General features: G+C 42.6%; 3 protein-coding genes and 1 long non-coding RNA gene across 11 annotated transcripts; 2 read left to right on the top strand and 2 right to left on the bottom strand.

The window, feature by feature from the left end:
* Nucleotides 1-1562: 1562 nt before the first annotated feature.
* LOC119716052 (uncharacterized) lies at nt 1563-3549 on the bottom strand. 2 transcript variants are annotated; one of them, XR_005263689.2, is made up of 2 exons: nt 3409-3549; nt 1563-2403 (listed from the first exon to the last, which is right to left on the bottom strand). It is a non-coding gene; the product is annotated as an uncharacterized lncRNA (long non-coding RNA). The 2 variants fall into 2 exon arrangements; XR_011806493.1 differs by having other exon boundaries at nt 3281-3417.
* LOC119716050 (histone deacetylase complex subunit SAP18) lies at nt 3533-6306 on the top strand. The gene is made up of 4 exons (XM_038175342.2): nt 3533-3696; nt 3846-3955; nt 5288-5410; nt 5808-6306. Exons 1-4 carry the CDS (start codon nt 3625-3627, stop codon nt 5962-5964), a joined length of 462 nt encoding a protein of 153 aa, XP_038031270.1. The 5' UTR covers nt 3533-3624; the 3' UTR covers nt 5965-6306.
* LOC113840727 (spindle and kinetochore-associated protein 3-like) lies at nt 5848-25490 on the bottom strand. Of its 4 annotated transcripts, none has more exons than XR_011806484.1 (10): nt 25289-25490; nt 23410-23474; nt 22356-22521; nt 20324-20750; nt 17494-17594; nt 16573-16745; nt 16151-16360; nt 15842-15963; nt 10583-10866; nt 5848-10200 (listed from the first exon to the last, which is right to left on the bottom strand). XR_011806484.1 is itself a non-coding variant. In XM_038178937.2 (9 exons), exons 1-9 carry the CDS (start codon nt 25488-25490, stop codon nt 10800-10802), a joined length of 1533 nt encoding a protein of 510 aa, XP_038034865.2. In that variant the 3' UTR covers nt 5848-10799. The 4 variants fall into 4 exon arrangements, 2 of the variants coding, with proteins under 2 accessions (XP_038034865.2, XP_071888780.1); XR_011806485.1 differs by having other exon boundaries at nt 5848-9744; XM_038178937.2 differs by having other exon boundaries at nt 5848-10866.
* LOC119712989 (large ribosomal subunit protein mL63) lies at nt 24541-26896 on the top strand. Of its 4 annotated transcripts, none has more exons than XM_072032687.1 (2): nt 24541-24681; nt 26417-26896. In XM_072032687.1, the coding sequence occupies exon 2, from the start codon at nt 26422-26424 to the stop codon at nt 26731-26733; it is 312 nt and encodes a 103-aa protein (XP_071888788.1). In that variant the 5' UTR covers nt 24541-24681; nt 26417-26421; the 3' UTR covers nt 26734-26896. The 4 variants fall into 4 exon arrangements, with proteins under 4 accessions (XP_071888788.1, XP_038031250.2, XP_038031259.2 ...); XM_038175322.2 differs by lacking the exon at nt 24541-24681 and adding an exon at nt 25473-25604; XM_038175331.2 differs by lacking the exon at nt 24541-24681 and adding an exon at nt 25611-25755.
* The last annotated feature ends 429 nt before the right edge of the window (nt 26897-27325 follow it).

The following is a 27325-nucleotide window of genomic DNA, read 5'->3' as shown; positions in this document are numbered from 1 at the left end:
ACCATGACACAAAGTCTAGGAAATACCAGCTGTCGTACTTGCAAAGAAAATGCAATGGTGTTCTTCTACCTGCAGTTTAAAGTCTGTCTGTAGTAAAAACTCCATCAAATTTGTGTTTTTGCTCTCCAGGTTGACTATAAAGACGTTCAAAAGATGATTGTGCTCTTGCCAAAACAGGCTAGTTGAACTTCCCACGATCAAGATAAAGACCAAGACCTCTACCAAAGAAGCTTTTCTAGACATGCATGCAGCCATGCAAAATGAAGGAGCAGCATGTAGTCATGGTGAGCAAGAACTCACAAATCCAGTACCTATGCCTGAAGTCCTGGGAGCCCTGGGAACCTGAACATGCTGCAAAGGGTAAGGCTAGTGCAGCTCCTTTGAACTGAAACACAACATACTCACAGGCCTGAAACATTCAGAATCCCTTGTTCTAGTCATCTGCTATAATTTTTGTAGCTTCTGCAAGGTTTACCTTTTTGGTAGCTTTTCCAGGCTCAGTTGTGCCACTCCTTCCTGTATTTTTCCAAGGACACTTTTCATTTCCTGTCATATTCTCTGTTCTGCCTAGAAAGTTTTAAGTCACACAACATCAACTTGCATTTTTTTCCCTTTTGATTACTTACAGTAACTGTTTCATTGGCCAGCAGGCTACTTGACTTACAAAACTGTTCTCTAAATGGCTGCAGCAGTTTTTTTCAGTCCCAATATCCTAATGGCACCAACACGTGCTCTCATTCATACCTTTCATGTTCCAGCAAACAATTAAAAATTCACTATTTGAATAACCACTTAAATGGAAATTAAGTGTGCTAACAATTCTGCAAGAGGAAATTCACACTTCTGAAACCACTTGTTTCAGATCTCAAAACATTCACACTTGAAAATCTTTGATTCATATTTTGGTTATCTCCTTTACAACAAAGGCTGGAGACTTGCTTGTATATGGAGTCTTGCTTTATCTCAGTGAAAAGCCTTCATTTTCTTTTAGCTTGTACCAGGGGAGGTTTGCACAAACACAGCATCCCTGACAAGCAGAGGGGACCCTTTGTTATTCAAAATCTAGGAAAAGATAAAGAGCAGGTGAAGCAATTGACCATCTCACTGCCACTAACGTGACAGACCTATTCAATTCCTGTTCTTCCCCTCCTTCTCCAGTCACTCCTGGGCTCACGCTTCCATCCCTCATCTTGCACCATGTCTAGGAATCACAGAACCTGCTTAGAACATGTCAAATGCAATAAATTGACAGAAAAGCAGCCCCCAACTGGATAGTTTCCTCCTAAACTAGGGAATTCAGTGCTGCCTCCAGTAAAACCTGCATCCTGCATGCCAGCTTACAGAGTGCATAACTGCATTCTCATTTCCAAATAATTTCCAACTTTCTCTTCCAAATACTTCAGAATCTGAAATTTTAGACTGAAAATAAATTGCAATTGTTAGCACAGCTCACAAATAATAAATTAAGTCATACTTGAATTTACTTAAGGCTCAAGCACACTAGGTCATTTTTCACATACATAAAGCATTCAAAACGTTTAACAGAAGGAACTACTTAGATCTACGTAGAAATGTGCTTTATTTGTTACAGCTGTTCTTTTATGATACCTGATCCCAGACATAAATTCCTTTGTTTTGAAAATGGTGGTGCACATATTGAGCCCAAAGCATATATTAACAGGGCAGATATAATTAATTTTAGCAGTGTAATAAACTGTATTGTTGCCTGGGAAATCAAATCCTGCAAATGGTGGCAAGGCTGAGTCATTCCCTTTGATAATAAAATAATGACATGCTATAACTTAATACAGGTTAAAAACTGTACAATACTATCCAGGCTACCACAAAAGAAAGTTAATAAGAGCCGAGGGTGAACTCCAACAGGTTGTTGGTTCTCTTATCTTGTATAAGGTGTGCCATAAATCAACGTTTTAAACAAATTGCTGTTTGTTTTATTAAAGGTGAACTGCAAGACTTTTTTTTTTTTTTGAGTTTGGACTTGCAACCATTTTTCTTCTTTACAAGGGATGCAGAAGGCTGTGAATGGGTGAATACATATATACATATATTTTTCCTACCCTATATATATATATATTTAATAAATAATACATTGAAAACATGTATCTACAGTGTTTGGAAATGTAAAATCAAACTGTAACACTTACAGCATAGGTATTTCAATATTTGTAACACTTTATCAATTTATTTATTTCTTTAATTAAATATTTATACTGGGAGGGTGGTCAATCACTGGCACAAGGCTGCCCAGAGAGGCTGTGGAGTTTCTGTGCTTGGAGATATTCATACCCTCGGAGATATTCAACTCCAAGCAGGAGTTTGTGGTCTCCTCTGGAGCTCCCATCTGACCTCAGCACTTCTGAGCCTCCGATACTTGTTTCACACCTACGAACACATACACGTTCCCATCATTTTACAGAAGAATGTAATGTTGTTTTACTTTTGAAACAAGAAATAAATTCACAGCATTTGAGGAAATGATGTAAGCATAAGTTCTCTGAAAACAAATGAAAGCACCCCACCACTCTGACATAAATGACAACTTTATTTATTTATTTATTTAATTTATCAGATCAGAAGCACACCTCTCTCATCTCCTTATAGTGTAACACAAATCAGCAGACTCTAATTTAATCTAATACAAGATTCTATTCTTGGAGACAGAAGACCATAAACGGAAAGCCTACAGGTCTGGTTCTTCCAACACATGATATTAAGGGAGGCTAAACTCAAAACACAATTTACCCCTTTCTAATTTATTTGAACCTGTTAGTAGCTACAGTGGTGGATTATGTTATTTATCTACATTAGACTCCTGTTTAAGTCTTTCTCCATGTAGAAGGAAGTGCCTTTTTCCAAGAAGCATCAGCATTGCTTTATTAAAAGCTTTTCTAAGCAGGAGAAGACACAGGCAATGATTTCGGGTCTGTGACACCTAGCAGCACAGGGAGAGAAGCCTGAGGCAGCCCACCCCAACTCCAGTCAAACCTGTAGAATCACAGAACCATTAAGGTTGGACAAGACCTCCAAGGTCACCTGGTCCAACCATCCCCTACCACCAATGTCACCACCAAACCATGTCCCCAAGCACCACGTCCAACCTCTCCTTGAACGCCCCCAGGGACGGTGACTCCACCACCTCCCTGGGCAACCCGTCCCAGTGCCTGACTGCTCTTTCTGAGCAGAAATGTCTCCTCATTGCCAACCTGAACCTCCCCTGGCACAGCTTGAGGCCGTTCCCTCTGGTCCTGTCACTGGTTACCTGTGAGCAGAGGCCGACCCCCAGCTCCCCACAGCTTCCTTTCAGGCAGTTGCAGAGAGCAATGAGGCCTCCCCTGAGCCTCCTCTTCCCCAGGCCAAACCCCCCCAGCTCCCTCAGCCGCTCCTCACAGGCCTTGTGCTCCAGGCCCTTCACCAGCTCCGTAGCCCTGCTCTGGGCACGCTCCAGGGCCTCCATGTCCTTCTTGTGCTGAGGGGCCCAAAGCTGCCCCTTCCCTTCCCTTCCCTTCCCTCCCCTGCCCTACTCCCCCGCCATTTCTTCCCTCCCCCCGCCCCCCCCTTCCTCTCCTCTCGCGAGATCGGCGCAGGGCGCGGGGCAGCGACAAGATGGCGGTGGAGTCTCGCGTCACGCAGGAGGAGATCAAGAAGGAGCCGGAGAAGCCGATCGACCGCGAGAAGGTGCCGGGCCGGCTCCGTGCCGCTGCCCCCTGGCTCCGCGGGGTCCCGGGGGAGCTTTGCGGGGGTGTCGGGGAGGCGGGGCGGGGCGGTTTTTGGGGGTGGTGTTGTTGGCGTTGGGGCCTGAAACCGCCTCCTGTCCCCCCCCCCAGACGTGCCCGCTGCTGCTCCGCGTCTTCACCACCAACAACGGGCGGCACCACCGCATGGACGAGTTCTCCCGCGGCAATGTGCCCTCCAGCGAGCTGCAGATCTACACCTGGTGAGTGCTGAGTGGTGGCCGGGTCTCGGCACAGGCTGCCGTGTTGGTATTTCTTCGGGGTTCTCTTCTGTTTTAATTAATTTCACCCTAACAGCCTTGTTTTGCACTAGCATCCGTTGTTATAGAGGGCTAGAGCTGCTCCATGAACTCTTATTGCCTTAATTTGGAGCCTTTTGAGGCTTCGAATTAAACAAACAAAATTAAACAAAACGATTTGGAGCCTCTTGAGGCTCCGAATTAAAGCAGAGCATTTCTTTTCGCATGGCCAGGTAGCAGTGCTGTAACAGCCGCTTCTTATTGCTTTCAGACACACTTCAGAACACCCCTGCGGTCTTTGTTGATGACACTTCAGTTTTCACTCATAGCATTTCAAACTGTTCTGAAAGCGAACTATTAGAATCGCTCTGAAAGTGAATTATGCTACTTTTTAAACCTTGTTTTTCCTTAAAGGTTGCTGCTAGAGTTCTGACTTTCTTATCATTGTACAGTTGAATAAATCCATTTTTTTCGTGGCTAACAAAGCACACGCTACTAACTTACTGCTTAATGGGGTTTATGGACTCAGCCCAGGCTATTGATGATGTCTGAGCTGGTTGCCATCTGCAGGAGTCAGAACGGGCATTGTCTGTCAACAGCCTGCTCCTTGGTTGCATAAAGCTTGGAGGAGTGTGATTAGTGCTGCTTTGGTTGTGATGATTGGGTCCTTTTGTTCTTGGGGTTCTAACTTCTGTTTTGGTTGAAGGGTGGGGAGAAGGAAGGGTGCTGTGGTGCTGTGTGTTAGGGCAGGAATGGAGAACCAGCTTAGATGAGAAGACGCACTGTTTGTTGTGGAAGTGCATTAATGCATTTTAAAAAAAGTCACTGTTTAAATTGTAACTTGTCTGAGAGACCTGGAGAAGCAGATATTGAAGCACACATAGAGGTGAAGATGTTTGTGTCGTACCACCGTAAGTTAAAAGATAAACTCTGTCTGGACCCACATCTGCTGAACCTTTGTCCACATCCTTAATGCGCGGGAGCGTGCTGCCTCCAGTGCCCCGTAGCTGGTGGATTCTGCTGGGTGCTGTCCCTGACCAGAGCGATTTCTTCTTGCTTGATTGCCAGATGGAAAATACGTTGTCGGGAATGCACGTAGTTGTGGAGTAGGTGGCTCCCTGTGTAACTTGAGTATGTAAAACTCTTCAGATATCAGCAGAAAGCATGCAAAGGCCAGGAGATGTTTGTTTAAATAATGACAATATATTGGTTCCATCTTAAGTGGGTTTTGGAAAGCTGCTTCTGTTGTTGTTGCTTTGAGAACATTAACCACTTGGGTTTGTTTGTTTAACCCAGGATGGATGCAACCCTGAAGGAGCTGACCAGCTTAGTGAAGGAGGTCTACCCGGAGGCACGGAAGAAGGGCACGCACTTCAATTTTGCAATTGTTTTTACAGATCTCAAGCGGCCTGGATATAGGTAAACGGCGTTTCTTCTCCAGACTCATAGAAGACCGGAAGCGCCAGAGCAATTAATTATTTTTCGTTAACAAAGTCCGGTGCCCACAAACCAAATTTCCAAAGTTCTTGATAACAGACTATGTGATCACCACTGCAAACTCTAAATTTTGCATTGGTGGCTGTTGTAGTTTGTGTTCCCAAAACAATGAGCTTATTTGCTTGAGGACTTTGATTGCATTATTAGCAGTCAGAATATGGACATAACTGTGTGAGATGAGGCTTTGTTTCTGGTGATAATGGAACACGTATCTCAGAGTATGTGAGTTTTAGGAGTGATCTTGTTACAGGTGTCTACCTGTATCGTACATGCAGAGAGATGGGGCTGTGACTAACCCGCCTTTATCTCCTGCCTGCAGGGTGAAGGAGATCGGCAGCACCATGTCGGGCAGGAAGGGCACAGATGACTCCATGACGTTGCAGTCTCAGAAATTCCAGATCGGAGACTACTTGGACATAGCAATTACCCCTCCCAACCGCGCACCACCTCCGTCGAGCCGCATGAGACCATACTAAGCTGTTGCTTCTTTGTACGATTTCCTTTTGTGCTTATTCCTACTTGCTGTTCTAAAGCAGGCCTTTTTTTTTTTTTATTGCTGTTGTTGCTAAGCAAGAACACTTGAAGGCAAAGCTAAGCATCAGGAGTAAAAGTTAAATTTTAAACCTTAACTTTTAGTTTGCTTAGAAGTAACGCTTATTCTTTAGAGGTGCCATCACTCTTTCCCTGACTGTTAGTTTGCAAAGTAAGTCGGTGTGTCCAGAGTTTCAAGATCTCCATAAAATGCGACCAGGAAGATTGCAGGTGTTCTGTAGTTCTGTCTTGTATGGAATAAAGATCGATGTTATTAATCTTTTGAATTGGAGAGTGATTTTTTATTTAAGTGGGTTTCTGCAGAGCAATTCAGAAGTTGGCTTTTAAGCAGAAGTTGAAATTGGTGAAAGAGAGGTCATGGTCCCTATCTGGTAACTTTGGGGCTTGTTTTATAGGAATGGCCGGCTTTTTACAGCAGATTCCTTAAAGCACTGGTACCTGAATTTTGGAGGATGAGCATGGGGGATGTGGCTGTAAGCAGGCAGACTCAGTGTTCCTCTTGCTGCGGCTGTAGGTGTGTTGTCTGGGGAAGATCAAAGGTGAGCTGTGTAGGGCTGCAGGGTAGAGAGTAGAAACAGGGTGGACCATTGTGGCTTCCTGGGGCTGCTCCACCTTGTTCTGAGGACAGGCCCTGGAGGATGAGTCCAAGGAGTGGTCTCAGTGACACAGATATCCTGGCACACTGCAGAGCTGCTGACCTTACCAGAGGCAGATTTGGATCAGCGCACTTGCACATCAGCCTTGTGTTCTGAAATAGCTGGGTCTGTCTCCAGAAATGGGAAATGTGAAGCTGTCTTGGAACGTCTCACTTGTTATACCGCAACAGATCCAAACTTCCTTCATGGCACGTTATCATTAACAATTTTTTTTGAACATTTATTTCCCCCCCCCCCCCCCCAATCTAACTTGTATACATCTTCACTACTTCACTAATATGTGCATTATAAAACTTTGAATTTTACCTCTAACGATGCGAAAAATACTTCCTTTACCCATGTGGTTTGTCTTGGTGCATCCTGCTTTGGAGACCCGTGTCAGAAGATGTGAATGTCTGCAGAGACCTGGCCAGAAGAAATCCAGCGTTGCCAGGCAGAGGTTGGCTTAAGTTGTATGCAAAACTGTTTCATAGTAAAAATATATTTGGTTATGAAAATACACACTGACCAGGAGGACAAAGTTCAGGTTTGGCTTCATAAGTTTTGGGAAGGTGAATACTGTTTCCTCTTTCCCTTGATTACCCAAATCTAAGCGATAAAGCCCATTAGATCTATTTTGGCTTGAATTGGGTAAATCTTGCTGCTTGCAAATGATTTTCTGCAAGTAATTTTGTCTTGTACTGAGTGTTGATTTCTCAAGCTGCTGTAATCCCTGGGTGTCAGGACAAAGCCAGGTGCTAATGAGGTATGGTTCAAGGGTGTCCTGAAACTTCAAAACCCCCTGGAGAAGCTGGAGGCTGGTGGTGGGCGCCCAGCAGCTCAGCGGAGGGGAAGGGGGGGCTCGGGGCTTCCCGGCTGCCCTGCAGGACTGTCGGGTTGTGAGGCACAGGAGAAAGGGAAAGGGTGACCCCGCAAGTCAGCGCCGGGGTAGAGAGCGCAGCTGAGGCTTTCCAGCGCTTGCCTGTTTCCTTCTATCACTGCAGGGGGAGATGGTGAGACACGAAGGCGCCTCGCTTCTGCGGCTGCCCGGGGCTGCCTTCCTCTGCTGGCCGGCCCCGAGCAGCCCAGGGGCAGAAGCAGAAGCTGTGTGCAGGGATGTCGTGCTCCCCACCCCCTTTTATTTTTAAAGCTAGATTAAGAAAATCATATAAATGCTGCTAGGGGTAAGCAGTGTGGAATTAGGGCATTGAACAGCCTCCTACCACAGGCAGAGAAGGGCCTGCAGTTACAGGAATACAAGTATTTCCTCCTCCTTGCGTACTGGCTTGGGCTTTTAATGTCCTTAGGGGTAATTGGCAGAAATTAAATGTAGTCAATATTCAGGCGTCTGTGACTTGGAGCTGCTCTGAGGGGCAGCTGGGGCAGGAGGCATGACCCAGCGAGGCTCCCAGCCCGCAGCAGGTCTGCGCACACCTCAGGGGGAAATGGGAACAACCTCTCAGCTTTATGTTCAGCAGCCCATGAAGCAAAATCACAAGGAAATGAACACACAAAACTGCCTTCAGTAGCAAACCCCTCAGCTTGCGTGCTTCAGTTTGGAGTTCACCTTCACATGACTTCCACACAGGGATGAGCCACAGCTGACCTCCTCCCTGAGTGCCTCTGGCCAAACACCTGTCAGGGGTGAGATTTGCCTTTCAACAGCTCACACAGATGTCGTGCAGGAGTGAAGGGAGTTCAACTTCTGTACCTTTCTTTTAAGAAACACACCTGAGAAATCAGTGCAGTGCATGGGTTTTAAAAAAATTAAAAAATCTGCTACTCAACTAAGTCCAACAGCAGCTGTTTTGAAGCCAGACATTGGGATGCAACCATCCAGATGCTGAAAGAGGTGGAAGGGTGAGTGAAAGTTGTCACCTGCCGATTGCAGCAGTAAGCAGCTCCCGGGTCTCTTTCAAAACTCCTGGAAATGCTGAGGAGGGAAGTCAGTCGCTGAAAAGAACAAATTATGTACAAAGCAGCAGTTTGGAGAAATTAAAACACGGTCTCAGAACTCGACAACAGTGAGCAATGCCATCTGCTCAGGAAGCGGCGTGCTGCAGCAAACACTACACCCAGAGCTGTCAGTCAGCAGGACTTGCTTTGTACTCCGAGATTTCATGAGGAGTTTCTGTCCCTCAGCAAGGCCGCTGAGTGAAGTGGGGTTTCCCTTTGTCTCTGTCAATGCTCACAGCACTGACAGACACAGCGTCTCGTTTCACAGCTGTGCTTTCACCAGCACACAACCTCTTGTTTTATTTTTGTAGCAGCGCAAGTGGAAGAACCCCATCCCGTGTCAGGGGGCAGCAGGATGAAATGGCTCCAGCTAGAAAACCCAGGAACCTGTTCCCCTAATTTATCCTTTTTGCATTCAGCTAACTCGGCTGCTCTGCTCCTGCAGATGTGGCTTCATGTTTCTGTACTCCTTTGGCACACCTCTCCTGCTGCTCCAGGTTTGTTTTTCCTAATGACTTTGCTCTGCTTCCCCAAGCAAACTTGGTTCTTAGAACCACTTTTTCCCTCTCATTTCATCCATCTAAACCAATGCTTTTTAAAAACTTAATAAAAAAGAAGGTGTGCCGCAACAAATGCTTTTTTATTTAAACACCAAACCCCTCACCATTACCTTGTTACAACTTGTGTAACAATTGCTGATGCTGTTGCTTGTCAGGCTTTGGTTTAACATAATGGGAAAAAAGTCCAATCCCTCTCTGGTATTCCTCTCAGCCCTTAGGCTAAGGGCTCTGTTTGCACAGCCCCCTTCTCATTCCGCTGCCCCTCTGTTACGGGGTCCTGCTCCCACCCCAGGGGTGGTGTGTGCCTTTGTGATGGCCTTGACCCTCATAAAAGTGTTTATGTAGAGGTTTTGGGAGAGGCTGGCTGTGTTTTTGCTGATGGAGCTGGCGTCTGGGTTAAGTCTCTCCTTATTTAAGAGGTGAGGACAAACCACACTTGCTTCGTCGGTAAATTCTGTTGCATCAGAGGTGTTCCTGACTCCATCACCAAGCTCTCCTCTCAGTTCAGAAGGCTTAAGTTCTGCTTTACAGCTCTGCTCAAAAGCAGGCTCAGCTGTGACACAGCAGGAAATAATAATAATAAAAAAGAAGTATTATCTGCAAGTGGGCTCAGGAGGAGGAGTGATGGGTGCTGGGGTGAAGAGGAGGAGCTGATTCAGCTGCCCTAGAACTTGTCATGGAGCAGTGGCCACAGGAAACCTTACCAAAACAGCTGTCAGACAGCCAAGGCAGCTCGATGCCTAAATGCAAGGATGTGGTTTCACAAGCTGCTTAAACTGCTGGTGAGATAGGACATCTGTGCTCGCCCTCCACCTGGCCCTTTCCCTTCTGCCCCAGCACCAGTCAGTGTCTTTGCAGGTGAGCAGAGATTCGGGTCTGTGCAGAGCCCAGGAGTAATTTAACCTTGCAAAACAGCAATTAGGGCTGGCAGCTGGGCAAGCAGGAAAGCCTTCCCAGGCAGCCACAGCAGCAACTGCAGTGATGCAACCAAGGGCACGGGAGCCTGTGACTGGGAGAGAGCAAAGGCAGGACTGTGCAGCAAGGCCTTACATTTGTTTCCAACAAGTGCATGAGCAATCAGCAGGGAGTAGAACTGCAGGGCTTTAACCAGGAATGCATCATGAAGGCATCCGAACACCTTCCTGCCAGGTGCTCTGCAATGCGACCATCCTTTGCTTGATCTCTCCCCAGGAAAAATGCCCACGTACAGGGCATGTTCTTCCATGGACCCTTTTCCCATATTTGTGTTATTTTTTTTTTTTAAAACCTTTTGACGTGAATTAGACAAGACAAGGCCAAAGCAGTGCACAGGCCTGGTCAGTTCCCAGCTATTATGTCAGCTGCCCCTTTGTAAAAGAGGGTATTACCATAGGAATAGCAAGAAGTTTTACCTTCTGGTTGATTGAGAAATAGCTGGTATCAACTGATATATTTTTAGTAGAAAGTTGTATTTCTGTGGAACAGCATGCATGCAATTCCATAGTGCAGCCACTGGATGCTGTCTCTGCTCCTTATACACAACGCAGTCTCTGTATTACTGTCCCATGGAGAAACAAGGCGTGGGACTGTGAACGGGACTCCCAAAATCCAGGGCAGCTCCGATATCAGTTACAGATGTCGATGGGACACATGCAACCACTGTGAGTACTGGAACAGCTGAGTAACAACTGGCTTTCTAGAACAGAGAACAAAATAAATTTCACATCTTCAGGAAAATCTAAAGCATCCATGATGCCTTAAATAACCCAAGATGCCTGGGCTCTAGTGATTGCTGCAGTGATTTATAAAAACACCAATAAAAGCACAGCAGGAGGCAGTAAAAGCCTTGCTTGTCATTTGTCTGCTTGACAGCCATCTGGGAAGCTTCGTTTCCTTGTGAGATCTATATTTGTATTTAACCTCAGGCAAAATATTTCAAAGAAAAGAGAGCATTTACCACTTTTAGGGGCTTCCAAGGCAGAACAATTTGAGACACTCCTCTGACAACAAATAGGATTAGAGAGCGAATGCTCTGTTAGCTGACACGTTTTATATCCTAAAACAAACGCAAAAAGATTAAGAACTGTCGCAAATGAAGGCAAACCAAAGGCCATGTTTTTTTGGTTGCTTCCCAGATGTCCCAACTATTGAAGTGCAATTTTGTGCTCTGCTCAATCTGTTCTGACTGCAGGCTACTGCTAGAGGACGGGATCCCGTTCTCACCCGTCCCTCGCATCTGATCTAGCAACCAGGCAGAAGTCGAGCCTGAGATTACTGATTTCCATAATGAAGACAAACTAGAAAATAAAATTAATTAGCTTTCGGTGGCTCAGCAGGTGAAAACAATCCACTGTAAAACCGCACAGCCTCTAAATTCTGTGCAAGAAAAGTAGAAAAGTGTCTGCTAGGGGAAGCAGCCCCCAGTTAGGATTAGAAACAGCACAGAACATGCTCTGAGACAACTTTGCCTGTTTTCAGGTGACCCTTACAGATAAAGGCATTTGCTGCTTAATTAGCTGCTGTTTATCCAAACTGCACTTCCTGACAGGCCAGTACTATTATTGCATTCACCCTACAACAAAACAACACACAACTTTTAAGTTCTTTTGTATGATTCCCACTCTTACCTGTCATTTTACTTCCATGGGCAGTGGAACAAGCCTGCTCCAGCAGCAACTCCGGCTTAAGGAGAGCCTTCACCTCCTCTAGCCCACATCCATGGTTGTTCAAGTATTTGAGCGTGTGGTTTATCACACAGCCATGAATTGAACTAGCCGAAACTTTCCACCACCACCTTTCCCCATTGATTTTGAACAGGGATCAGTTTCCCATGCTGCTTGTTTCCACTTGTGCCTCCCCTATGCTCAGTACTCAAGCTACTGCTTAGGTCTTACCGAATGAAACCCACGCATGACAAACTAAAACTAGTTTTTGCTGCTCTGATTATATCCACCTCAGAGCAATATTTCTCCTTACACGAGGCCGTTAGTACAAACAATAGCTCTACTTCTATTAAGAGTAATTTTGTAAGCAAAATAAACCAAAAACAAATACAAAATGAACTTGTAAAACTTCATTTGTAGATCCCAAATCATTATCTCATGCCAGCATCGTGTCCTAATAGCTTAAGGGCAACAAAGATGGTGAAGGGTCCAGAGGGGAAGATACATGAGGAGCAGCTGAGGTCCCTGGGTTTGCTCAGCCCCAAGCAGAGCAGGCTGAGGGGAAGCCTCATGGCGGCCTGCAGCTCCCTCACGAGGGGAGTGGAGGGGCAGGCGCTGAGCTCTGCTCTCTGGGGACAGCGACAGGACCCGAGGGAACGGCATGGAGCTGGGACAGGGGAGGGTCAGGCTGGGGGTTAGGGAAAGGTTCTGCACCCAGAGGGTGCTCGGGCACTGGGACAGGCTGCCCAGGGCAGTGGTCACAGCACTAAGCCTGCTGGAGTTCAAGTGCTTGGACAACGCTCTCAGACATAGGGTCTGATTTTTGTGTCATGTGTGGATGACCATTGTAGATTTCTTCCATCTTGGGATATTTTATGAGAAGACCGTAAGATTTTAAGATTTCAGTGTCATCCTGAAGAGATCTTCTATCTCAACATGTTAACAGAACTATGCCGTTTTCACAATTAGGGGACACTTACAAGCCATATTAGAAGTTCTATTAGTTGAAAGGAAAAAGAAATCCATCAAGGTCCTAGGTAGTCAAGCTTTTTGCTCCATTTGATGTTAAACTGAGTCTTTCAGGGTATCTGGATTGCTTCAGGGCAAGAAAGTAACATTCATCAAATAGCCATTAAGTGCAGGGTGAAGGCAGGCTCTGAAACCCCCCGCTGCTTAGTGCTGGTGAATCCGTCTGGTGGAAGGATTCTTGTTCTGGAACAGAATATTTTGCACCCTTTTAGGACCATGAAATTCCATTACTAGCACACAGCCCATTAAGTGGTTTTAGTCTGTGAAGACGCTGGAAGGAGATCTGGTCTTCATTCTCTGAAAGACTTGGGTAGAATGAATAAGAGTTTTTTTAAGCAGCAGATGAGTAGTTTTCCAAGCAGACACAAAGCAACTGCGACAGAAGATTTGTTCAGAATTCAAAGTATTGGTCAACTTCAAAGAGTGACATAAAATATATACTTCTAAACAAAAGCTAGGAAATAAAACCGTGCTCAGGCCAGAATTGGTAGAAAATCAGCTTCTCCAGCTAATTTGATGCACATTCATCCCAGAAAGCGTCTGGGGGTAACACAAAAAATTCTCTTACATTTACTAGGTTTTAGCCAGGTCCCTCCAAGCAGTGAGTCCCTCTAAGCAACCAGGAAAATACTTTCAGGCATCTCCAGATGCGTGCACATTGAGGATTTCAAAGAACATCCATCTGCGTTCAGAAAATTCAGGAAAGCACACTAAAATAACAGTAAGACCAACAGGAAGACCACATAAAGCTGGTAAATGCAGTACTCAAGTCACAGAGGATTAGCCGACACTGGTAACAGCAAACTGGCTCCAAGCAGGAATACATAGTTGGGATTTCTTTTGGACAAGAGTAAGATCTCTGGTGGAAAAACAAACAAACCAAAACAACCTGCATCTCAACTGCTGTGACTACCAAAAGGTGTCAAACAGCTCTGAGAAGTTCAGCTTGGTCAGCTATGCAGGGATATGTTCGCACGATTGGAAATGACAGCACCGCTTACAGAACACGTGTGGCAGTGGTGCATGGGAGAGGAAAGCAATCATTCACATGCCTGCCAACAAATCTTTCAGGCAGTTAAAGACAGAGCAGATCTCTAACGAGTAGCAATTGCACAATATATTTTCAAGTTATTCGTATTCAAGACAGTCATCTTTTAGAGCTGTAGCTATCAGACTGCCAAAAGGAAAACAGATGCCTAGTACTTAATATGATGTCTATGTAAGAAAGCTGTAATTGAAAGAGAAGCGCTAGAAATGCCTGTCCATCAGACAGCCTGATGAAGGAGTACCTGGCTGAATGCTTTAAAACAGTAAAGCAGGAGTTGCTCTTCACATAAGTGAATTCTGTTGAAGATGCCAAATACTGTCAGAGTATTCTTCAATCCTCTTCAAACTCAGCCTTGAAGAGATACGCAGTGTCACTAGCGCATTGAGAGATGCCTACTTCCTGGGCAGCGTAATGGACTTTCCTTTTATTGCAACTTAGTTACATTTCTCTACAACCTACTGCAGATGTATATACACACACATGTACACAGCAAACACAAGAATCACATGAAACAACTGAGGTATTACATAATACACAACCTTAGTCCTCTTTGAAGCAATATTAAAAAATATAAAATAAGATCTATTTTGTCACTAATTTTAATAAAACATTATGCATAAAATCATTAGTTTGAATTAATCCACATCAAGTGTTCTCCAGGAAAACAAAACACTTTTCTTTTGTGGGTCTTTACTCCCGGTATTTCTTTTTGCTTTTTGAGTTTTCTGTGATTCAGTGATAAGGTCCATGAAAGTGAAATATGGTCTTCAGCTTGATTTCAAACGTTTGGCTTGAAAGCAACAGGACAGGCTCTGCAAATATATCCAGATGAGTTCATGAACCTATTATCATCTCAATCATATTCTGAATTAGCAGAAGACACAAACATTGAAAACTTGCCTGACAAAAGAAGAGGCCAGCTAAAACGAGACCTTTTACTCTATCAGATTAATCAAATGGATTCCAACTCCAAGTATATTAAGAAAACTACTTTTCTTCATCTCATCTGAATTGTTGTGATTATTATTTTACTTCATATAATTTCCTTGTACCTCTTGCCCAAATAATCCATAGTAACCCCAAGTTTAACAGATAAGCAACAAGTATAACAGATGAGGAACATCTACACTTGATCAAGTTGTCAAAACTTCTATTTCAATCAATTTTTAAAACCTATTATTCCATTGTTCAAAGATTGGTTGATGTTTATTGTAGACTAATTTCATCTCACATATTATTCATAAGGTGGCTTTGCATTTCAAAGAAATTGGTATTTGCTATTTGCCTGTCCTGGTTTTGGCTGGGATAGGGCTAATTTTCTTCCTAGTAGCTGGTGCGGTGCTGTGTTTTGGATTTTTTTTTTTTTTTTAAAGTTTGGAGACTGGTGGTGAGCAACTGCATTGTGCATTCCTCCCCCCACATTAAACTGTCTTCATCTCAGCCCCTGAGTTCTCACACTCCCCAGTTCTTTCCCCCATCCCACTGGGACTGGGGGGAGGGGTGAGCAAACAGCTGTATGGTGCTGAGGTGCCTACTGCCTTATGCCAAAAGGACCACATAATCAGTTACGTCACTTCATATAAATTTTCTTCATTCTTTAGCTTTATTGCCTAAATTTACTCAGAAGAAAGCACAAAACACTCAGAGGCTTTGATTATCAAAAAGCAACATTTACCTACAGTTAAAACCAGTAAAAGTAACTTCATTTGTTTTCCTTCATTTTTTAAAGCTTCTGATGACTCAAACACGCAATTATAGTATTTGTTCTTTACACAAAAGGCAGACAGATACCATGCCAAAGACTAGATATTTAGTCACATCAACCAGAGCTATTTTGGTAGCTGAAGAGCAAAAGCAACTGCATGAATCTCTAAATGTGCTAAAGCATCTTCCTAGCTCTTCCAAATCAAATCTGTAAAATTTGATCATACCTGTTCTCTTTGTTGCAGTAATCAGTGGAATCACTTTCAAATCTTGTAGTGCCTCCTGCCTTAGTCTCCATTTTCTTGTCTTTAGAAGAGTCTACTACTTTATGATTATACTTTGACAGAATCTACAGCAAACATTAAAAGGGAATTAAAATAATTATTTAGGAACTCAAAACAGGATTACAGTCCAGACATTTTCAATAAGCAGCAGATAATCCTTTCTTTTTGAGGAACAATACTTGATAGAATTAAACTCTTTTAATACTACTGTTTTGATATTAAAGCTATTCAGAGAAATATATATTAGCTGACCTGTAGAACATCATCTGGTATCCTTGTTATTTCTGGAGGTGGAGGAGTACTGAGCAAATGGTCGTACTGTTTTATTTTAGGAGGAGAAGGGTCTCCCAAACGCTTAAGATACTCATCGGAGCTCACAGTAGGAGGAATGCTATCTTCTATGGTTTGGTTTTCTTTTGCATCACTTTCTGTCACTGACCCAACTTTTTCCCCTGGCTTTACCTGTTGCAAAAGAGGTATTAGATGCCTTCAGTTAACTTATTAAGGGGTGGGTTATTAATAAATGTTCTTATAAAATTACCATTAGAAAGATCTTCTACAGAGACATAAGGAAAAATAGCACAAGAAAAGAATCACAGATTGACATTTGAAAAATGGTTTATGGTACAAGTATATCAAAGTATGTAATTGTTATTTACTACCATAGTTTCTACCTTGAGCCATCTTGTTTCAAAATCTGGAGGTGGTGGCGTTTCTGTATGTTTAGGAAGAAGCAGTTTGTTTATCTCTTGTGACTTGGGTAACACTGTACTATCTGTCCTGGAAGGGATTTTCAAACCAGGAGTACAGAACACAGGTACCAAAGGAGAAGTCATACAGTCAGCTCCTGAAATTAGGGAAAATTAAATAAATGAATTGATAAATATACATATACATTGCCAGTTGCAGTGCCTCAGTTTCCCAAATCTATTAGCTTTATATGGATTTATTTGCATACTCCAGAACACCTGTATCATTTTAGTTGATAACACTTCTGGTATGAAGAAACACCCAAGCTGCAGAGCTCTAACAGCAGCAAATACAAACGTACAAAAAAAGTCCAGTCCTGCTACTGAATGTAACTGAAAAAGCCCAACTTAAATCACTATCACTTTAGTTTTTCATGTACTCAGTAGCCTGTATGTTTGTTCCAAGACCTTTGTACATTTTCGAGAGAGTATATTACATTTCCTCTCAAAAAAAAGTTTAGTGCTACTCTTGAAAGGTCAAAGTAACTGTTTGGTTAGCCAAACTGCTTTTAAAGCAGTTTCTTTCTTATTCTTTTAATTTCCTGGCTTGAAACAGATGCAATATTCTTGGAAAAAGTATTTCCATTGCTAATAAAGATAACTTACAAAATGATGGATGCCTCTGAATAATTCTAGATGGATAACAGTAGAAGAATGAGCAATGATTTACACTGAACAGATTTCCCATAGAAGCCACCAATGTTACATTTTGTGGACATTAATATGCAAATAATTACCAGGCCTGAACTGACTATATTTAACAAGAATCATAGTTTAAAAAATGACCACGTTAACGTATGCATTCTGAGAAAAATGTATATGTACATTTACTTATTTTTAACTTACCATTCTCATCTGTTGTTTCTGCTTTTGGCCCAGGTGTAACCATGATTTCCTTGGATGTTGTTTCTGGTACATTCACTGCATGATCATCTTTTTTAAGTAAGCTGGCAAGCAAAAACCTCAGTTAGCTCTCAACATGAAGAAATCACCATGAAATGAATAGTGTCAACCCAGTCAGTCTAGTATTTGTTCATCAACAAGAGTCTACATTTTTTCTCCTGAAATACTTTACTATCTCCGATTCTACTGCTGTAATTTCTAGCATGCGAATGCATGTTCAGTCCAACCACGCTATTAAACATACTGAGATTTTAATCCAAGGTATTAAAAAGAATATGTTTTCCCAGATCAGAATCAAATGTGTGAGGAGGAGAGCCTATTTCATTTTGAATTGCCTGTTGCCTGCAAATTCTAAATAACAAGAGAACCTTGTCAATGAAAGCCCATGCAAAAAAATCTCATAGCAACTAGATTCCATTGGTATTTTGGGTCTGTGCATTTCAAGAAGTGTAACGTGGTATTGTAAGTTTCTGAGCCACAAACGGGCAAATTAAGAACACAGATATGTTTCAGTGCAATCTTTCAGTTGTAGTAACACCAACACGCAACTCATAGAAGAAACACAATTTACAGACTAAGCAATTTTGTTGGCTATTAAACTGCAACTTTCTCATGACACTAAAGTTATTTTACTCTTGCTAGTGGTTCCTGACTCTAAACCTACTAATGGTATTCGGCATACTACAGGATTTTTAACTTGTTCTTAAAGTTTGAGTTAGGTTACTTATGTTATTCACTGACTGACTTCTGAGGGCAAAAACATTCAATATCAATTCCACAAAACCGGAAACAAGTTTTGAAAACCTTTTTAAGATCCAAGACATTCTAGTGGAAAAAATGTGTAGATAGCTAAGAGAGAGTATTTTAAATGTTTAAAATATTTTTCATGCATGCTTCTTTTAGCATTTAAGCAATCTTTCACATTTTCTCTAGTACTATCTTAATTATGAGAACCAGATTTGGAGCTCCTCCACAAAAAGCCTATGACTATGAAAACACATTTGAGGCAGCATATTTTAACTAGATGAACAAGCCTCAAGTTTTGAGATTTTTTTTCTTATAAAAACGGAAAAAAATGTACTATTTCAAGTCAGTTTTTCCTTGGTAATATTACAGATACCTTAAACCATCTGGCTTTTAGTTTTTATTTTTATAATAGCTCTTCTTCATTGTAAACATTTTTGTTCAGACACTTTCCACTTTTTTCTTTTCTAGTTACTTTTCGTTTCAGCTTTGTAGTAGCTCCATGTAGAATATGTTGTTGTTTTACCTGTTTCAGAACTGGAAATCTGGAAAAAAAATAAACAGCTGGGGAACTGAGTTCTATTCAATATATAAATTTATACGTATTAATAAATTATGATTTTATGTACAGAGTTGTGTGTATATATATATATAAAAGAACTTTGGGATGAATTTTTAAAATGGTTTCCACACAATGCACAGCTGCTAGGCAGATTTCAGCTAGGTGTGAGACCTGGCTGGCACAAGTAAGGGATGTGATAGCGCAGGGCTGTCTCCAAGAAAGGCCGAATTATTGATTTCTGGAAACCACATGTATAAAGCTACTTCCGCTTGAAGTAGTGTTTGTTCCCAGAGCATCAGACTAGTTTAAAAAGATTATACCCGTTACCCAGAAAAGTTATCTTCAGTTTCTTTTGCCTTAACGTTCTACCCATTTAACATGCTGAACCTGCTCACCAAGGGGCGAGACAAATGCCTTTTGAAGATAAGAAGCAGTTAGATTATTTCAATCTTACTAATCAAATTGCATGCTAACACTAACAACATTGCAAAATAAACAAACACTGGCTAAACACATTTTAATTCTAATGACTTATAGATTCTGAGTCCATGTGCAGCTTTAACTTTAGTCCCAATTATTGCTCACCTGTCTGTTTTGGCCATTAATGACGATGACGATGCAACGAGCACCAACCATCCTGTATCTAATTCTCTACTGAATTTTGATATTTATCATTAGGGGTATGGAAGACTGACAGTGATATAAACGATACCACCACCACCAAAAAAAAAAAAAAAAAAAAAATCAAATCTCCAGTGGACTTTGTAATCATTTCACTCTAAGACACAGACAGGGACTGTACATTTGCGGATGTACCTGTTTGGAAACTGTGGCCATAATTAAAGCTGAAGATCACATTTAAAACAGTTCCCATTAAATAGAAAAATTAGTAAAACAATTCTGAAGTTAAAGAAACCAAAAAAATCTTAAGTTGTGCAATAAGCTGAAGCTATTTACAGAATATTATTTGAAGAACTAATGAGATAGTACAGTGTGTTTCTACAGTGAGGCATTTAACCAAATGCTTCAGAAACGTCTTCCAGTGCTATATTCCTAAAGATTTTTAAAAGTTTAAATTGGTAACGTAATGTCTACTTCAGGCAACGCATCACTCAAATACAAATCCTAGGTTAAGTAATGTAAAATATCATAGTTATACATCGTATTTTCCCCTTGTAAACAGATTGTATAAGAGACATTACTGTGCTGCAGTCAAGGGAAGGAGTATACCTGAGATGTGTTTCATATCAGTATCTGACATGCAAAGGGTACATAAAAATACATGTAGAGAGCTAGACAGGGACACAGGAATAACCAGCTGGTAGATAACAAATAAATCACCTGTCTGCAGAAGAAAAGATGGGCGATAGCAACAAGAAGATAGTACAGCAATGTCCTGGTTTCAGCAAGAAGAAACTATAGAAAATTCAATAGAGAAACAACCCGAACTTTAAATAATTTACTTACTTCTTGGTTGTCTCAGCAGTTTTACGAATAAGTGCCATTGTATAATCTTCATTCATACACATGGTATGTTCACTAATGCCAAAGTGTTCAAGTTTTGGTGTTAAACACTCGTAGTCATCCATTTTGAGCATACATTTTGGTGTTTTGGGCAAAATACAGGGGGTATGTGTTTTTAGTGGAGTCTTGATTTTTGAATTTTCTTGATGTGAATTTGCTGCTTGCTGCCCATTTACTGCACTCCAAGGCCTAGAGAAAGCATATTGTGAAAGACCAAAATCTGAAAGTTGGGGGTTACGCAGTGGGTCTCTGGGCACCGGTGGGTTCTCAGTACAAGTAGGAAGGTGAGGTACATCATTTGCTTTTTCTTCATCAGATTTATTCTGGGCAGACACCTTTGAATCACTGTTAACTTCCTCTTCCTGCTCCTCTGTTGGAGAAAAAACAGAAAACAAAAACAAACCTTTAAAATAATAAAATAAAATTATGTCAGAAATTTCTCTTTTAGGAATTTATGAAGTAAGTTAGGAATCCTCACCCCTCCTCTAATAGCCTTTAAAAAAAAATAAAAAAAGGTTCCTTCTTTCATTTTAAAACACTGAAACCTGAAGGTAAAACAGATATCAAGTCAGGCTAAGCTATATTTATAAACACAGGTCACACACTTATTGAATTATCTATTGTTAAATACTATTTCTAGGAGTAAATGAAACTAAAAGCTTCTTACACAAACATATTTTTAATAGAATTTATCTCTGCATGGAACAGACACAAAGTATTAATCTTGAATACATTAATTTGGTTTTGCTTCATGCTATTTATATTACTTATTTATTATTTATTGCAAGAGCAGACATTCATTAAAAAACGTACAACAAATGGCAATGAAAACAGATTTTGGCCATTATTTAGACAAAACGCGCAGAAGAAAGGTTACTAAGCAGTAACTAAAAACTCACAAAAGATTATTTTTTTAGGTAACAAGAAGAGTCCACTGCAGAAACAAACAAAGCTGTAACTTGTATGTTTCTGTAGCTCTATAACCCGAAACGCCCCGAAGGATTTGTGAGTTTCTGCATGCCATAAGAAGCAGGGGAAAATATTTAAAATAATATGGCAGAAGTATTACCTCTGCATGTGTACTGGGATTACATGTGCAAATACACTTAGTTAAAAGATGCGTCTTAAAATAAATTAACCTTGTAGCTGTATTTGAAGCCCTCAGTAAAGGCATAGAGAGAAAGGGAAGTAAGCCGCTATAAAATTAGAACCTTTTGCAGTAGCTTTGTAAAATGCTTAATAGTTTAGCTCTGGGTGAATATGGTCCACGACCACAATGGTGTTTTTTGTAGTTACTGGATAACACTCAGGAGAAGGTTCAGGTGCACCTTGCCAAAGGCATCTGGAAGACTGATTGGGTCCTTGATGCGGAAAGGAATGTGTGTGGTACACACCGTGCTATTATTTTAAACTCATTTTGTACAGCTGGATTTTTCACACAGGTGTGCATGCAGTTTCTGACTGGATGAAGCATCTTCAATCCAGTGATCAAACTACTACTGCTTCATAGACTATTATGTATCACCTAAACCCTGTATGTGCTTCTCTCATCCCACTTGTGCTACGCAGTGCATTAATTTAAGATTTTTCTCTACGGTGATTTAAGCTAATGAAGTAACCACATATGAATATGAACTAATTTAGATGCATCTACAGCAGTTTCTCAAGCATGAGAAGCTGAAGCAGCAGAGCTCTCCAGGTTATGAGAGTATGTTTGCTAACACATTTTCTCAGTATAGCCATTAATGAAGAGAAATGCTAACTTAAAAGCAGGTCAGGAGAGCAGACTGAGCTTTTGGAGTTTAATTTATTCTTTGGGCACCGATCACAACAGAACCTTTTACCTTCAGGGTATTGTAAAGCAAATAACAGATATACTTGACCTCTTAATTAACAAAAACATACCCTTAGGAAACGAGAAACCTTTTAAGAAAGTTACATTTGTGTTCACACATTTTATTGCAGAAAATATTACCTGTAGAGACTTTGACACGTGGTTTGTAGCCATATTTCTGGAACAGCTCTCTTATTATTCCCAGATCTGCTGCATTTCTTTGCATCAATATTTCACTTGCCTTCATAAAGTCATTAATTTCTTGCCTTTCAGAACGACTCTTGCCAAGACTGGCATTAATATCTTCCTTTAGTGGAGGAGGAAAGGAGAAATGTAACAATATTATTTTTCAAATCACCGCTTTTTTTTTTTTTTTTTTTTTTAACACATTAAGCATTTTGGGAACAATTAGTGAACTTCAATTCAGATGAGGATAAGCAACATGTTTAGGTCTTTCTTATACCCAAAAACTAGGCTAGAAAACATCAGGAATATACAGAGCATTAAGTGTAAAAAAACATACAAATATTAAATTAAGGTGACAGTTCACGGTATAACAATTACTTCCCAGTAACCCATCAAACAGAAACGTGTTTGTACTCCATTAAAAATAGGAGTAAAATTACATAACAATCAGTTTCGGACATTAACTTCCACACACAAAGGATGTAGGGCAAAACAGCTGGTAAACAGAGTTTACAGCGTAACTTACCTCCCAGTTACTTGCACACATGTCCGTTTCTAAAGCCTATTTTTCTACTTCTATTAAATAAACGAAGAACATTCTCCACAAGTTTAACTGAACAGCTGGAAGTGCAGACTGTCCTGGGAAGACTTCGTTTATTCCAAATGCTAGCCATTGAACAAAAACAGGTATGCCTCTTCCCAAGGGAGCTCCTGAACCCCCATAGCTATGCCCTGGTGTGGCTAGCTACAGCTTCTCCATTCACTTTGCCCCCTGCTGACCCAACTGATGACAGCAACTGCAAACTCATGAACTGGGCTCTAAATCACACATAATTCTTGGATGCTGCCTTGTATTTCCACAGCCATTATGAGGACTTAGAGGTAAACGAATAAAAATAAGGGTCATTGCTGAATAAGAGTTGCATTGTGGCTTAAGGATCAAAATGAGTCATCAGTTTATGGACACCTCCCCATGTTTTTTCAAGAAGGCAGTGAGTTAAGTCATTACCTTCAGAGTCCTGATTTCTCCGTGCAGGTCCTGCAAGACTCTTATTGGAGATTCTTCTTCGTAGTCTTTGATATACATGTTCACATAAAAGGGTTTTGAAATGAAAAAAGCAGGGTTAGTATTTTTTTAGCATGAGAACATTGTACATCAGAATGTAATCTACGTTAGAGACCTATCTTAGAGAAAGAATCGAGACAGAAAATGAAGATAAAACAGTTCATACCGTGTTTATAACTGACTACCTTGCACTGCACGAGACTGCAGTTTGCACACTACGTTGAATTACACAGAGAAACCGCACAGGCTTCTATTTTAGAGTCGCAGCTAATATTGTAAAAAATTACCTGTAGCAGACATCACTGCAGTAGGTAGGTCCGTGGAGAGCAAAGCATTATTTTGCTAAATTTTCATCCTTACAGAGCTTGATTTTGAAATAATAATTATAAAATAATCTGGATACCACTAACAAATAGACAAACAAAAAGCTGCTTTCTTCTGCCTTATTTATATGCAGACAGGTCTTAGTATACACTTAAGTAGGCAGCAGTCAAAAGCTGATATTACTTCTTTCACTGGAAATTAAGATTAACGCAAATAAATAGTGCAGAAGAGGACACCTGCTGTGTGACAAGACATAGCAGAGTGATAAATTTAATTGGAGCCTTGAACTATTTGTTCAGACAGAGAACAAGCCCTGAAAATGTGTTTTCCTGTCTTGAGCTATTAAAAGGGTAAAAGCAAGAACGTGATTCCTGTTTTATCATACAGACTCAAATTTGATTTATGTATGTTGTGTAATAAAAGCTCACCTGCACACCCACAAAAGTGCTCAGAGATGATGGTAGGGAAGGGGGGGGGCAGAGCTAAGCCAATATGCAGTGTTGTTTGTGCCCCTGGGAGCGCAGATTTAAGAATGGAAAAAAACAACTATACAACAACAGCTGGGGAGAGGAGTGAGAAGGGAGTGGTGATCTGGGGAGGAATAAGAATGGGAAAATAGGCGGGTAAGAGGATAAAAAGGGCTTGTCGCTTGTAAATGGTTAGGTGGTTGGTACTCTCATCTAGTTGTGCCCTGCCCCTGGTTGCAAAGTCAATTCTGTGTTCTTATTAAGTTCCTTTCTAATGTCTTTGCTGGGTGAGGGCTCTCTATGCTGTGTGCGTATATGGGCGTGAGAACAGCAGCTGGGTGAGACCACAGGTGGGAGTGCCAGGGTGTCCATGGTGCAGCTCCTGGGGTGAGTGCCTGTGATGAAGCTCGGGCTGGACCAGCCGGTAAGGGACTGAGGTCAGCAGAGGGGTGAGTGGGTCCCTGAGGGGCACGAGAGCACCTGTGCGTCCCTAGCGGGCAGAAGCTGGTCAGCCATCAGTGCCTGGGCAACGTCAGACAGCCGTGTGTGTGTGATTGCTGTCCCCCTGCACCCATGGGTCCCCCATGGAGCAGATCTCCACGCTGCAGCCCCCCATGGGTGGAGGAGCCCCTGCTGGAGCAGGTGGATGTGGCCTGGAGGAGGCTGCGGCCCATGGAGAGCCCCCGCAGGAGCAGGCCCCGGGCCGGAGCTGCAGCCCGTGGAGAGGAGCCCACGCAGGAGCAGGGGGTCTGGGGGGAGCTGCCGGCCACCCGTGGGGGACCCGTGCTGGAGCAGTTTGCTCCTGGGGGATGGACCCCGTGGGACGGAGCCGTGTGGGAGCAGTTCCTGAAGAGCTGCAGCCTGTGGGCAGCCCCCGCAGGCTCAGTTCGGGAAGGACGGCGTCCATGGGAGGGACCCCACGGGGAGCAGGGGCAGAGAGGGACCCTGAGGGAGCGGCGGGGACGAAGCGCCAGGCACTGACCGCAGCCCCCATTGCCCTGCGCCGCTCTCATCCCGCCTCACGCACTCACCCTCATCCTCATCCTCCCGGCGCAGAGCCCGCTCCAGCTGCCTCGCCTCCCTCTCCAGCGTGAGCGCCAGGGCGCGCAGCTTGCCGAAGAACTCCCCGGACACGCTCGTGTTTCGCTGAGAGGAGCCGGGGGGCGCCATGGCCGCTGACCCGTTCCAGCCGTTACCGGCCGCTGCCTTCAAACCCCCGCCCGCGCGCGCCATTGGCGCCGCCAGGCCCCGCCCGGCCGCCGCCAGCTCTCGCGAGCCGCGCCCCGCAGCGCCGCCATCTTGTGGGGGCCGCCGGGCCGCGGCCGGGGCCGGGGCCGTGCCCGAGGGGTGAGCGGGGAGCGGGGAGCGGGGCCGGGGCTCTCCTCAGGCGGCCCGGGGTGACCACACGGCGGGGTTGGGCACAGCCAGGGCTAACGAGGAGCGTGCGTGTCGCGGCTGGGCTTGGCTTGGGCTTTTCTGCCTCTGTCCCACCCCGGGGGTGAGGTCTGAAGCGGTGTTTGCGCGCTGTGTTTCTGCTGGTTGGTGTAACGCAGGGCTTTGGCTTTATCTGCAGAGTTGGTTTTCCCCAGCTCCAAAACAAGGGTATTGTCTTAGTAAGTTTATGGAGAGGCCATGTGATAATGCTGAGGAACGTACGGCATAACGAACGTATTACGTGATAAAAAGGGAGATCCGGAAGATGGACCTGGACATTCGCTATTTTAACAGTGCAGATATCTGCTTGTGGCGTTAAGGGATGAAGTCAATCCTTTCTTTAATCCTTTCTTTAACAGTATTTGGCTGTGGTGTTTGTTTGTTTTTCAGGAATAATTTACAGAGGAAATTACGTTAAATATCAAAGATTTAACATCCTAATAGTACCTGTATTCCTTAAGGATAACTGAATAAACTCTCCCGTTAAATAATAATAAAAAATCACTTTTCCTTTTCTGATCTTGTTTCCAGCATATCTGTCATTGTACTGTCTACTGTACGTAGTGGCTGTTTGCATGTACAGGGATCTGAATTGTAATTTTTTTTTTTTAACATCTAGCTAAAAGGCAGTGTAATAAATACATGTATGTTTGTCATTTTTCTTGTTAACTTTATTTTTGTCCCTAAGGTAATGGGCGTTTCATGTTTGTTGTTTGTATTTCAAGGTACCATGTTTTTAACAACAGTATTGCTCCGGAAGAGAATTCCTGGAAAACAATGGATTGGAAAATACAGGCAACCAAGAGTGGTCACCCTTTCAATGAAGCAGGCAATGATCCGAAGGTTGGAAACTGAAGCAGAGAACGAGTACTGGCTGAGTCGACCTTACCTGACACAGGAACAAGAGTACAATCATAACAAAGAAGGGAGACGTGCAAAATGGGAAGCTCTCAAAAGCTCCTTGACATCTAAGTTCCCTGAGCATAGATATATGAGCGATCACTTGAGCCACTTGAATGTCTCAAAGAAATGGACATCTTGAATAACAGGCTGGACTTGTATGTGGCAGCTGTTGTGCACTGCCACGAAATATGCTGTTGTACCTGTTACGGTAACTTTGTAATACAGTGTAATATGGGCAGATAAGTGACAATTTGGTATGGTGTACAAAAATCTTACATTAAAAGTAATCATACAGAACAGTATTTTGTTTTCTTATTGTTCTTTGTAGAAGAATATAGTCCTTTCTGTGGCTTCAGGGCTTTTGCAAAAAACAGCAAGTTACCAACTGGAGCAGTGACTTAAACTATCTCTGTAGCCTCACTTTTTTGAAAGCTAGAACACACAGGCTGTGTCAAAGGATTATTTGCTTGTACAGACCAGATGGCTGCTACTGGTCTCTCTCCCTTCTGAAGGGCAACTTCTGTATAATACCATACTTGAGACACAACTGAATCTACTTAATGAACTATCTCCCATCAGGCATGTGAGGATCAAGATGAACCAGAGTTAGGAAGTTAGAGCTAGATGAAGCTGCAGCTAATAGAAGACTATAAAGTGGGCCATTTTTAAAACTTTCTGGAAAGAATGTGGTTGGACTTGATGGTCTTAGAGGTCTTTTCCAACCTAAATGA

The sequence above is a fragment of the Anas platyrhynchos genome, chromosome 1, assembly GCF_047663525.1.
Source record: "Anas platyrhynchos isolate ZD024472 breed Pekin duck chromosome 1, IASCAAS_PekinDuck_T2T, whole genome shotgun sequence".
Taxonomy (NCBI): Eukaryota; Metazoa; Chordata; class Aves; order Anseriformes; family Anatidae; genus Anas; species Anas platyrhynchos.
This window is presented reverse-complemented; position numbering and strand designations above follow the sequence as displayed.

What these genes read in the sequence shown, in the direction of transcription:
- LOC119716050 (XM_038175342.2), top strand. Translation starts at nt 3,625, where the DNA reads ATGGCGGTGGAGTCTCGCGTCACGCAGGAGGAGATCAAGAAGGAGCCG. An exon ending in AGCCGATCGACCGCGAGAAG is followed by an intron (nt 3,697 to 3,845) that starts GTGCCGGGCCGG and finishes CCCCCCCCCCAG; the next exon opens with ACGTGCCCGCTGCTGCTCCG. An exon ending in CTCAAGCGGCCTGGATATAG is followed by an intron (nt 5,411 to 5,807) that starts GTAAACGGCGTT and finishes TCCTGCCTGCAG; the next exon opens with GGTGAAGGAGATCGGCAGCA.
- LOC113840727 (XM_038178937.2), bottom strand. Translation starts at nt 25,490, where the DNA reads ATGGCGCGCGCGGGCGGGGGTTTGAAGGCAGCGGCCGGTAACGGCTGG. An exon ending in TTGAAACAAGATGGCTCAAG is followed by an intron (nt 16,361 to 16,572) that starts GTAGAAACTATG and finishes CTTTTGCAACAG; the next exon opens with GTAAAGCCAGGGGAAAAAGT. An exon ending in TACTGCAACAAAGAGAACAG is followed by an intron (nt 10,867 to 15,841) that starts GTATGATCAAAT and finishes TCTCTGTTCTAG; the next exon opens with AAAGCCAGTTGTTACTCAGC.
- LOC119712989 (XM_072032687.1), top strand. Translation starts at nt 26,422, where the DNA reads ATGTTTTTAACAACAGTATTGCTCCGGAAGAGAATTCCTGGAAAACAA.